General features: G+C 46.6%; 1 protein-coding gene across 4 annotated transcripts in view; it reads right to left on the bottom strand.

The window, feature by feature from the left end:
- The window catches only part of FAM53B (family with sequence similarity 53 member B), a 158,256-nt gene that overhangs the window by 104,029 nt on the left and 40,986 nt on the right, over nt 1-13,241 (bottom strand). For all 4 annotated transcript variants that reach the window (XM_090056996.1, XM_090056995.1, XM_090056994.1 and 1 more), the window contains exon 3: nt 3,601-3,652. In XM_090056996.1, coding sequence (XP_089913122.1) covers nt 3,601-3,652 — 52 coding nt within the window. The remainder of the gene's footprint in view (nt 1-3,600; nt 3,653-13,241) is intronic.

Here is a 13,241-nt window from a genome sequence, read left to right as displayed (position 1 = left end):
TCCCCATACGGATTGGGTGGGGGGAACTTTGTCTTGTATTTGAGTAAATACAGTAAAAACAGTCTCTGCCCCACAATCTTAATACTGTACAAAGTATGGAGTACACATGCATAACAGACAAGTAAATAATTCACTTATGGATAATACACTGACAGTCCAATGTATTGCCTATTGTATACACGGTAACAAATACTGACTATCTTCAGTTATCAGAACAATCCCATACACCAATAAACAGGGGACTGACTGGCTAAGCAAATACTTTGTAGAAAAGGACCTGGGGGTTATAGTGAACAGTACGCTGAACAGGCGCCAACAGCGTGCCCTTGTTGCCAAGAAAGCTAATGGGATACTGGGCTGTATTAGTAGAAGCGTTGCTAGCATCAAGGTAAGTGATTATTCCCCTCTATTTTGCACTGTGAGGCCACATCTGGAGTACTGTGTTCAGTTTTGGACCCCCCACTACAGAAAGGATGTGGACAAATTGGAAAAAGTCCAGCGGAGGGCAATGAAAATGGTTAGGAAGCTGGAGCACGTGACTTATAAGAAGTGGAGTGGAGCGAAGCAGAGAGGAGAGGAGGATTTAATAGTAACTTTCAACTCCCTGAAGGGAGTGAGACTATTCTCAGTGGTGGCAGATGACAGAATAAGGAGCAATGGTCTCAAGCTGAAGTTTAGGTTAGATATTAGGAAAAATTCTCTCAGTAGGAAGGTAGTAAAACACTGGAACAGGTTACCCATAAAGCAGGGGTGGGTAAAATATGGCCCACAGGCCAGATCTGGCTTGCCAAGGCATTCTACCTGGCCTGCAGGGCCCCTAAATTTTAGAAAATTTATATTAACCTGCTCCTTGCTGCCTGTCAAAGATGACAAGGGCCAGAGGCAGTACAACCCAGGGGAAGTCAGCAGGACCAGTAAGTCCAGCCTGGCCCACCCCACCCCACCCCCCCCCACCCCCAGTCCTCTCTACCCCTGCCCCACACAACTGGAAGTCTCTGCCTGCCACAGATTTCACCGCTTCCCTGCACATCCACCGGCCTCCAGCACCACATAGTCCCCGGCTGCATCATCAGACATGGGGATCATGCAGGTACCCCAGGGCCAGGAGTTGGAGGGTGTGTGCGCGTGCTCGTGTTCCTGCAACAATGAGGGAGGGAGAGACTGTGTGTGTGTGTGTGTGTGTGTGTGTGGGTGTATGTGTGTGTGTGTGTGTGTGTGTGAGTGTATAATGAGGGACGGAGAGACAGTGTGTGTTGGTGTGTCCGTGTGTGTGCAATGATGGGAAGAGAGAGAGAAAGTGAGAGAGAGAGAGAGAGAGAGAGAGTGTGACTGTGTGTGTGTGGTTCCTAGGGCAAGTCCCACACGTGCACCCCACCATACGCATGCACGCACACCCCCTCACACTGCCATATACACAGACCCCCACACACAGCCCCCTCACACATCACAGCCACCCTCCTCCCACACACTGCCCCCCATAAACCACATACCCACCCACACCCCACATATCCACACACATGTCCATATGCTCCCTCACCCCACACTCACACCCCCAGACCCACACCCTTCCCCACCCCCCACATATCCACACATTAACAGCCCCCCACAAACCTAGACTTATCTTACTGGGATCCTATGACCCCAGCTGACTTCCTGTCCCTTGGGCAGGGGGCTAGACTCAATGATCTTCCGAAGTCCCTTCCAGCCCAAATGTCTATGAAATCTATGAAATACCTATGCCTCCCACTCCACCATAATATATAAGAGCAAGATTTCATTTTAAGCTATAGTGCAATCACCTCTATGTGATTACACAAACACATATAAATCAGGACAAAATATTTTTTGGAATCAAATGAATGAATGTTGTAGATGTTTGATTTTTAGAATATAATTTGGTATTTTTCTGGTTCTGATATGGCAAAACCCCTTGCTGAAATAAATATTTCCAGGGGCAAGGGGAGGGACTTCTGGTGGCAAATCTTGGGGGTTAGGGGGCAGGACTTCCAGTCACAAGATGGCAACTAAGGGGCAGTGCACCTGTCAAGGGGTGGGGCTACCCATACAGCCCTCAACAACTTGCCAAAACTCAGTAAGCAGCCCTCTGCCCAAAATAATTGCCTGCCCCTGCCATAGAGGTTGTGGAGTTTCCATCCTTGGGGGGTTTTAAGACCCAGCTAGACAAATACTTGTCTGGGTTGATCTAGGTGGGGATGGTTCTGTTTTGAGCAGAGAGTTGGAATAGACCTCCTGGGGTCCCTTCCAACCCTAATTTTCTATGATTTTTTGATTCGTATTAGCTATGTGCAAAAACAACTTAAATACATAACATCTTTCAGTTCTACTATCTACTTTGTAACATACTTATACTCCAGTTAACTGTACAGAAATGGTGAGGAGAAGCAGTGATCAAAGGGCTGTTCTTAGAAGTCTTTAAAATGATGGGAACTAATCAATTTAAGGGTTGCTATCTCCCCACATTTTACAGGCTTCTAAGCTGTGCAGCTTTTAGCTTCCCGAAGCTACTTCCTGTTGCTTTCAAGGCCTCTAATAGCAACCTTGAAAATCTTAGAAACCTTGAACACGATGAGAGCCAGCCAGTATCAGGGTTGCTAATTTCACAGCACTGAGAGTGCTATGTACTTACCAGCACAATTTACATTAAGTTCTGATATTCCAAGTAAGGGCTTAGCCTTTTTTCAGTCCTGAGGCTACACATTTATACAAAGTACACTGTACTCTAAAAATGAGTCAAAGCTTCAACATATTCAGAAAAGGCAAGGAAGCAATTTAAGTAGCAGCCACTGGGGTCCATGAAAGTCCCATCTGGAATGAGTGATAGGAGATACCTGGAAGCAAAGACTTTCTTATTTCCAACCGGTGAAGTCCAATGAGAAGGTTCTCAGATGCCGCTGGATGTGCCATTGAATAACTGAAGGTGTCACTGAGACAGTATTTAGAGTCACTGAAAAGCTTTTTCATTGAGGTCTTAACAACTGTCCCAGTAAATCCATGTGGCACATATCAAAAAGGAGGGGCTATTAAACAGATCCTAGTGCCTATACATGTGCCTATACATTGTAATTATAAAGCTTCAGCATGGCATCACTGCCATGTGTATAAGCCCCTGCATGTTTAAAAATGGCCACTGTGGCACTTTGTCTAAACCTCCTCTAATGATGTTTAAATAAAGCATCCCGCAGCAGTTTTAAACCTGCAGGGGCTTAATACACCTGAAGGTGAGACATTTTAATTAGAGAAGCTCTCCAGAAACTGCTCAGATTAAAACGTACCCACCCTACTCCCAAACGTGTATAGGCAGCCATGCAGTTGGAAATAAATACAGAGCTCTCCACCCAAGTGCCATGACGTAGAGAAACAGAGTAGATGAATAAATAGCTGTGTCACTTCCAACATAAGGGCTCCAGCACTGGAGCTTTTCAAATACTGTGCTTAGAGAAAAATCACAAGCTCTTGGGATTCATGAGCAACACTGCAAGGATATATGATCCCCACCCCAAATGCTTTCCACTTATTCACAGATTAAATGACTGGGGCAGAGATAAGGTAAATGTTGATATTGAAATTTCTGTTACTTACCCATAATTCCACAAGAGAAGAGAGTAGGTCCTTGACTCATCTTTGGGGTGTGCTGAAAACAACCAGAAAAGCTATTCATTTTTCACAGACTTGACTAGTTCGTTAGCAGTCATTCCAAACTGTAGGCCCTATCTGCCATCTTAACTAGCACTAGTAGTGTGAGAAAAGGGAGTAAAATCAAGCCCTCACTGACTCACCCAAAGAAGTATGTGGCCCGGCTGATGGCAGGACAGTCTTGGGCCTCAACCAAAGCACTACACTTCCTTCATCTGTCTCCATTTCACCACATTTTTCTAAAACTTCCAAATAGCAGCATCAGGGCCCAACCCTGCAAACCTGCATTCATGCACAAAACCCTTCCCCATGTGAGCAGTTCTGCTGAAGTCAGGCACTCCTTATCACATGGCCCACAACCCTAAATGCTGGAGGAGCTAAACAAAGTGCTGGACTTCAGCAATAATTTTGTGTTGGGGCAACAAGAAACCAGCAGATTTACTGGGATTTGAATCCCTGAAAAGCTCATTAAAGTTCCCCATCGAGATACCAAAAGACAAATGTTTTCTATATAAATATGTAGTGCACTTGTAATGGACAGCTTCTATTTCAGAGATTTTTCAAGGGATTCTCACAAAATTTGTATTGTTCTTCTCTTAGTAATAAGACAGAAGGGCAAATACTACTTATTGACAACATAATTCCAGCAATGTTTTCATGTTTTTCATTTTAATTCCCATTCCAAAAATTCTTCTCCCGACAGCATAATCTTGACTTCTAAAACCCCCATTTCAGCTTTATGTATCAATTAGGATTACTTTAAAACTGCAAGATATGTTAGCATTGCTTATAAAACCAAACTTTCACAGTAATTGTTCTTTGGTTGTGGGAAATGTCTATATTTGACTCCTGAAGTTTCCTCCCTGCAACTCAAGGCCACTTAAATACAATGGTCATTACTTTAGTTAAGTAAAGCAACAGCATAAACTCCAAGGTGATTCTTTTTGCCAGAGGTGCATTTTATCTGGGTTTAGGTAACTGTGCTGGCATCAACTTCTCTCCTAATTACTATTTCAGATGTTGCCTATGTATGTAATAATGTGCTTGCTCCTGACAACCCCTATGAAAAGCAATCCAATGGAAGGATGCTAATCACTATGCATAATGCCATAAATGTTGTAGTCTACTTTAGAGTGATACAGAGGTAGAAAGTGCCAATTTTGCAGATTGGCAGAAAATATTTGAATTGTAAGCCAAGTTTGGCCCCCTTTTCAAAGCATACTGTCACTCTCCAGATAAAGTAAAATGTTTCTCTATCAGGACTGAATTTGTTTTAGAGGGAAGTTTAAACGAGCCAGAAACCCAGGATGCAAAAGGAAGGCCAAATTAAAGTTAACATGACACCTGAATGTACACTACGAAAAACAATATTTTTGAGCCTATATGCCCATGCAGCAAGTATCAAAGAATAGCAGGCATTGGCTTGAGACAGAAGTTAACACCTAGAAATGAGGAAGAGAGAAACAGTTTGACATGACATACGTTCCTATATTAAGTATAATTATCATTTCATAAGACAGGTTTTGCCCCAAAACTGGGAAGTAAAACAATGAAGTGGTCCATTGGGGGTTTTTTATTTGGTTTTTGTTGATACGGTTTTTGTTCAGACTCTTTATAAACAAACTTCTATACCAATTTAACATTGCAGGCAAACAGGGAAATAAGAAATGTATAACTAAACCATGATTACAGTACTGCTGTGCTACCAAGAATGTGATAGACATTTAACAAACAGAGAAAAGACAAGAGCCAAGCACTGATGCAACTGTATTTGAACTGGGCTCCACACCATCTCAAGAACTAACTTTGCCCTCAGCAGAGGGACTGGGTGGGCTGCTTGTCTTATTTTACTGTTGGCAGCTGCAGATGCCTTGACAGTAGATAGACCATGTTATATTCACCCCAAACCAGTGAATCAAAGCACTTGATCTCATTACTAGCATTGCTTAGCGCTTTGGAAGTTGCTTTTGCCCCTGCCACACAGTCCCACAATTTTTAAGTGGGCTTCAGCCCACAATCTGAGGAAGGCCTGACATCCTGGGAGAATCTTTCAGACTGTTTAAGTTTCATCACTTTTATCCCAAATATTTTTTTCATATATTTTCTATATTCATTTGTTGCTAAAGTAATTGATGCTCAAATGAGGAACCTGCTCCCTCACAGCCTGTATTTGTCTCTTCTTTGGGCTGCAAGTTAGAATGCTGAACCTGAAACCTCTGAACTGCTGTCACCTGCCCCATGTAAACAGGGTCCTGTGATCACTGAAAGTGGAGCTCAACTCCTACAGCATGCTTTGTCCAACATCAGCTATACCACTAGCAGCTGCGTGGATGCCACCTATTTCCTGCCCCGAGCTCTTCATCTGTGTTGGAGGGTGGTTCTGACAGGTAACGAGAGAAACTCTCTGTGGTTTCTCAGTGGGAGGGACATAGTCTACAATGTTCAAAAATAAAATTCAAAGGAAAACCCAGAGTTTTCTCCATCAAATCCAGGTTATTCTTACATGAGTGGAGCTTATAGGAAGCAACGGCTCCATGTCTAGTTGGCAACCAGTATCAAGTGGAGTGCCCCAGGGGTCAGTCCTGGGGCTGGTTTTCATAGATTTCATAGACATCAGGGCTGGAAGGGACCTCGGGAGATCATCAAGTCCAGCCCCCTGCCCAAAGGGCAGGAAGTCAGCTGGGGTCATAGGATCCCAGCAAGATAAGCATCCAATTTACTCTTGAAGGTGTTCAATGTAGGTCCTTGAACCACCTCCGCTGGCAGACTGTTCCAGACCTTGGGGGCTCGGACAGTAAAGAAATTCTTCCTTATGTCCAGCCTGAAACAGTCTTGCAGGAGTTTGTGACCGTTTGACCTCGTCATCCCTTGGGGCGCTCTGGTGAACAAACGTTCCCCCAGATCCTGGTGGTCACCCCTGATAAACTTATAGGTGGCCATCAGATCACCCCTGAGCCTGCGCTTTTCCAGGCTAAAGAGGCCCATGTCTCTCAGCCTGTCATCGTAAGATCTGTTTTCCTGACTTCTGATCATGCGCGTGGCTCTCCTCTGGACTCTCTCAAGCTTCTCCACATCCTTTTTGAATTGTGGAGCCCAAAACTGGACGCAGTACTCCAGCTGCGGCCTCACCAAGGCCGAGTACAAGGGGAGAATGACGTCCCGGGATTTGCTCAAGAAGCAGCTATAGATGCAAGCCAGCGTTTTGGTCACTTTACTAGCCGCAGCATCGCATTGGAGGCTCATGTTCATCTTGTGGTCAATGATGACCCTCAAGTCTCTTTCTTCTGTAGTGCTATCCAACGTAGCACTGCCGAGCCTATAAGGATGCTGCAGGTTTTTCCTCCCAAGGTGGAGAACCTTGCATTTTTCAGTGTTAAACACCATCAAGTTCTTGTCTGCCCATTTGCTGAGCTTGTCCAGGTCAGCCTGGATCACCCGCCTATCTTCTGGCATGGATGCTTTGCCCCAAAGTTTGGTGTCATCGGCAAACTTGGCCAGTCCACTCCTGACTCCAATGTCCACATCATTAATGAAGATGTTGAACAGTATGGGTCCAAGGACAGAGCCTTGAGGGACCCCACTGGTCACAGGGCACCACAATGAGTGACTGCCATCAATCACAACCCTCTGGGTCCGACCACGAAGCCAATTTCCCAGCCAGCGGATCATGGTGGAGCCAAGGCCACAACTGGCCAGATCATGGGATACCAGATCAAAAGCTTTTTTGAAGTCAAGATATATGACATCAATCTCTTCTCCCTCGCCCAGGTGATAGGTCACCTGGTCATAGAAGGAAATAAGATTGGTCAAACAAGACCTACCCGCAACAAACCCGTGCTGGCTATCCCTTAGGATGTTAGCCTGGGCCAGTCCATGAAGGATGGCCTCCTTAATAAACTTTTCTAAGATCTTCCCCAGGATAGAAGTCAGGCTAATGGGCCTGTAGTTAGTCGGATCCACTCTCCTCCCTTTCTTGAAGATCGGCACCACATTGGCCTTCTTCCAGTCTTCGGGCACTACACCAGAGCACCAGGAGCTTTCAAAGATCCATGCCAGGGGCTGGGCTATGATGCTCACCAGCTCCTTGAGTACCCTGGGGTGCAGATTGTTTTGTTCAATATCTTCATCAATGACTTGGAAGGTAACAGAGTGCACCTTCAGCTGGGGGGGGTAGTAGATATGCTGGAGGGTAGGGCTGGGATTCAGAGTGACCTAGACAAATTGAAGGACTGAAGGCCAAAAGAGGTCTCATGAGGTTCAACAAGGACAAGTGCAAAGTCCTGCACTTAGGACAGAACAATCTCATGCACTGGTACAGGCTGGGGGCTGACTGACTGGGCAGCAGCTCTGCAGAAAAGGACCTGGGGGTTACAGTGGACAATAAGCTGAATATGAGCCAGCAGTGTGCCCTTATTGCCAAGAAAGCTAATGGCATATTAGGCTGCGTTGGTAGGTGTGTTCCCAGCAGGTCAAGGGAAGTGATTATTCCCCTCTACTCAGAACTGGTGAGGCTACATCTGGAGTACTGTGTTCAGTTTTGGGCCCCCCACTACAGAAAGGATGTGGACAAACTAGAGAGAGTCCAGTGGAGGGCAACAAAATTGGTGAAGGGGGCTGAGGGGACATAACTTAGGAGGAGAGGCTGAGGGAACTGGGCTTACTTAGTCTAGAGAAAAGAAGACAGAGGGAATTTAGTAGCAGCCTTAACTACCTGAAGGGGGGTTTGAAAGAAGATGGAGCTGGACTGTTCTCAGTGGTGGCAGATGACAGAACAAGGAGCAATGGTCTCAAGTTGAACAAAGGATGTTTAGGTTAGATATCAGGAAAAACTCTCACTAGGAGGGTAGTAAAACACTGGAACAGGTTACCCAGAGAGGTTGTGGTATCTCCATCCTCAGAGGTTTTTAAGACCTAGCTAGACAAAGCCCAGGTTGGGCTAGGTCTGCTAGAGTTGGTCCTATTTTGATAAGGTTGTTGGATTAGATAACATCCTGAGGTGTCTTCCAATCCTTATTTTCTATGATTCTATGAGTGAATGGGGCCCTGTGACTACAGAAATACACAGCGTTAGCCACTCTGTTGTCAAGACACCCAATAGGTAGAGGCATAGGGACATGGTACTGGGAATCAGAGTCATGTCATGTAATACTGACCCCAATTAAATAAATGGCAGAACTCCTAAAGGCAAGTGTGTCAGTTCTTCCAGGTTTCATAGTTTCATAGTTAGTAGGGTCGGAAGGGACCCAAGCAGATCATCAAGTCCAACCCCCCTGCCATGGCAGGAAAGAGTACTGGGGTCAAATGACCCCAGCAAGGTTGGCTGATCTCGTATGGCATGCTTTAAACTAGCTTTGTCAGGGGATGGGGCCACAGGAGAACATGACAACACTTCCCAGCCAAGACAGGCAACGAGCATAAGAAGTACCCAGGTAAATAACAGGGGTCTGGATAGTCCTGGGATCAGGGTGGTGGTGCATACACCCATAGGAGGCCTTAAATGCCTCTACACTACTAATGCTCGTAGTATGGGAAACAAGCAGGAGGAACTTGCCCTCCTGCTAGGAAACCAAACTCGGACATAGTGGGGCTCACTGAAACATGATGGGATTCAAAACATGACTGGGCAGTAAACATCAAGGGTTACAGACTGTACAAGTGGGATAGAACGGGGAGGAAAGGTGGAGGTGTGGCGCTCTACGTCAAAGAGCAATACACGTCTTCAACAAATTGCTCTGGGTCAGAGCAGGGGCAGACTGAAGTGCTCTGGGTTAGAATACAATGGGGTCAGGGGGAAAGGGACTTAATGGTGGGTGTCTACTACAGGCCACCCAACCAGGGAAAGAGCTGGACTGGAATTCTCAGGTCAGCTCGCAGAGGCATTTCAGTCAAGGGACACGGTCATCATGGGTGACCTAAACTACCCAGACATCTGCTGGGAGGAGCAGTCAGCCAGGTCTGACTGCTCACGTAGGTTCCTAGCTAAGATATAGGACCTCCATCTAACCCAGGAGGTACACAGTCCCACCAGGGGAAATGCCTTGCTGGACCTGGATCTGGACCTCAGGCCACAGGCGATAACCTGGTAAGGGGACTGTGGGTTCTCGACCACCTGGGCAATAGCAATCATTGCCTACTGGAATTCACCATCCAGCGCAAGGTTGACAAAGGCCTGCAGCAAGGCAGTACCCCTTGACTTTAGGAGGGCCAATCTCAATGAGTTAAGGAGATTAGTCGGGGAGGCACTGAGGTCCCGGAGGGGAGGGGAGGGGAGTTGGGAGTCCAAGATGAGTGGTCATTCCTTAAGGAGATGATCCTCCGAGCCCAAAGGGTGACAGTCCCAAAGCAAATCAAAGGGGGCAAGAGTGCTCAAAAGCCCCCATGGCTCATCAAAGGCATTCAGGAACATCTGAAAGTTAAAAAGGAGGCATACACCCAATGGAAGGGAGGGGCCATCACCAAGGAAGATTATACTTCCATTGCTCAAGACTGTAGGGGGGCTGTTAGGAAGGCTAAGGCAGAGACAGAACTCGGACTATCAACCAGGATCAAAGATAAGAATTCCTTTTTTAAATGCATAGGGAGTAAAAAGAAGGCACCAGGCAACATGGGGCCTCTGCAGGACACGCTTGGCTATCTGGTGGTTGCACCAGATGGTAAAGCTGACCTCTTTAACAAATTCTTTGCCTCCATTTTTCTGAGCAGGGATCGGGACATCACCCCCACTGGGATTCTGGACAGACTCAGGAGATGCACCACCAGGCCTAGGGTCAGAAAGGACCTAGTCAGGGAACTTCTGGTGGGACTGGACGTATTCAAATCAGCAGGTCCAGATGATCTCCACCCCAGGGTGCTGAGGGAATTGGCAGAGGTCACTGTAGGACCCCTGGCACAGCTTTATGAGTACTCGTGGTGCTCTAGTGAGGTGCCAGAGGACTGGAAAAGGGCCAATGTGGTCCCCATTTTCAAAAAAGGGAGGAAGGAGGACCCAGGAAACTATAGGGTCATTAGTCTTACCTTGGTCCTGGGGAAGCTCTTTGAGAAAATTATCCAGGAGCACATCTGTGAGGGACCAGCAGGAGAGATTAAGTTTAGGGGAAACTAACATGGGTTCATTAGAGCCAGGTCATGTCAGACCAGCCTGGCTTCTATGACCAGGTCACGAAATCCTTGTATGCAGGTGTTGCAGTGGACGTAGTCTTTCTGGACTTTAGGAAGGCCTTCAACACTATCTCTCACCCCATTCTCATTAAAAAATTAGGCAACTAATGTGGTGTCAATGCTTACACAGTCAGATGGGTCGCAAATTGGCTGGAGGGCCGCACTCAGATAGTGGTGGTGGATGGGTCATTTTCGACCTGGAGGGATGTGGGCAATAGGGTCCCCCAGGGCTCATTCCTCAGGCCCACACTATTCAACATCTTCATCAGCGACTTGGACAAGGGGGTGAAAAGCACCTTGTTCAAATTCACAGATGACAAAGATGTGGGGAGAAGTAGGCACGCTAGAAGGGAGGGACAGTCTACAACTAGATCTGGACAGGTTACAAGGGTGGGCGGGTGAGAATAGGATGGGTTTCAACACTGACAAGTGCAAGGTGATGCACCTAGGGAGGAAGAACCAGCACCATACCTACAGGCTGGGGAACTTCCTTCTCGGCAGTGCAGAGGCAGAAAAGGATCTTGGAGTCATTATTGATTCCAAGACGACCATGGGCCACCAATATGGGGACATGGTCAGGAAGGCTAACTGCACCTTGTCATGCATCCACAGATGCATCACGAGTAGGCCCAAGGAGGTGATCCTCCCCCTCTATGCGACATTCGTCAGGCCGCAGTTGGAGTATTGTGTCCAGTTCTGGGCGCCACACTTCAAGAGGGATGTGGACAGCGTTGAGAGGGTCCAGAGGAGGGCCACTTGCATGATCAGGAAGCAGCAGGACAGACCCTATGAGCAGAGGCTACGGGACCTGAACCTGTTCAGCCTTCACAAGAGAAGGCTGAGAGGGGATGTGGTAGCCCTCTATAAACTTACCAAGGGGGACCGGCAGGAAACAGGAGAGTCCCTGTTTCTCCAAGCACTACCAGAAGTAACTAGGAATAATGGCCATAAGTTGACTGAGAATAGGTTCAGGCTAGATATCAGGAGGCACTACTTCATAGTCAGGGCAGCTAGGATCTGGAACCAACTTCCAAGGGAAGTGGTGCTGGCTCCTACCCTGGAGGTCTTCAAAAGGAGGCTAGATAATCACATAGCCAGGGTCGTTTGACCCCAGTACTCTTTCCTGCCCATGACAGGGGGTCAGACTTGATGATCTGCTTAGGTCCCTTCCGACCCTATCAACTATGAAACTATAATCTTCACTGGGGCTAAGATTTCATCCCAGATTGTTTGTAGCTACAGTACTAACTCACTGTATGACCTTGGGGTCACTGCACCCCTCTACTTCAGTTTCTCCACTCTGGAGATAACGATCAAGCACTCTGAGATACTCAGATGTCTGGCAAATGACTAATATGATTGAAAGGAAAAAAATGTAATACTGCTCTGCACATCCTTCACATATTCCATTCAAAGAGGGCAAGTTCCTGTACAAACTCTAATGGTATACGCCCTCGGAGTCTGAAGACGTGGGCTTACCCTACCCCAGATATGGGGAAACTGAGGTGCAGCATGGTACAGACTCATCCCAGGTCTTCCAGTGTGCCAATGGCACAACTAGGCGTACAGCCTTGACCTCCTTTGTCCTAGGGCTGTGTTCCAGCTAGTGGAGATGCCTCTCCTCGTCCATGGAGTAAGACAGTACTGGAACACTAATGCATCCAGTAATGTTACCAAGAACACTGAATCTTCCGTTATTTTTAACTTTCTTTTCCAAAATGTAAGCTCTTGTTAAATTCATCTCCTGGTATTTGAAAACTCTCTCTGACTTTCTTGTCTTCTCCTCCACTCCATCCTATCAGGTTAGTCTGCTGATTTCCCTCTGAAGACTCATGTAATCCAACCATTCCACTCTACCGCATGCTATTAGCTGTTAGGTAACACTAATGCAACATGTTCCACTGTCAGTTTCATGGGTCCTGAGTTTACATTTCACGTACCCTCAAATGCTCACTTATGGCATACATCTGCTAGACATTCCCTGCCAGGCACTGAGCAGACTCATCCCCCACTGGTACTCAGCATCTTCCTTTTGCTCTAGAAGCATTTGCCAGCAACAACACCTTGTTCTCATTAGTTTTGTGCTCCTTGACTGCTATGAGATATCCACACGTCTGAGACTAGCACTGACTGAGCTTACTCAGATTGAGCTCTAATATTGTCCCCCCAGGCCATTTTTGTACTTGGTGCTTTCCAGGTATTTATTCCTAATTTGCACTTGTGCTATTTATTTTTCCTCTTTAGGTCCGCTCAGCTCGCAGTTGTGCTACCCCAATACATTTGCTCTTTCTTTCTCTTTTGCTCTTGCTGCCTGCCCCTCTAATTTTTCTGTGTTGTCAGGTCATTCTGAATTGAATTTGCATCTTTTTCTTTATTGTTAATGACACTGCCCCACTTAACACTGCTCCCCACTTGCTCATTGGACTACT

This window comes from Crocodylus siamensis, chromosome 7, assembly GCF_052110815.1.
Source record: "Crocodylus siamensis isolate JL-2025a chromosome 7, ASM5211081v1, whole genome shotgun sequence".
Classification (NCBI taxonomy): Eukaryota; Metazoa; Chordata; order Crocodylia; family Crocodylidae; genus Crocodylus; species Crocodylus siamensis.
The sequence above is the reverse complement of the archived record's forward strand: the minus strand, read 5'-3'. Positions and strand labels throughout refer to the sequence as shown.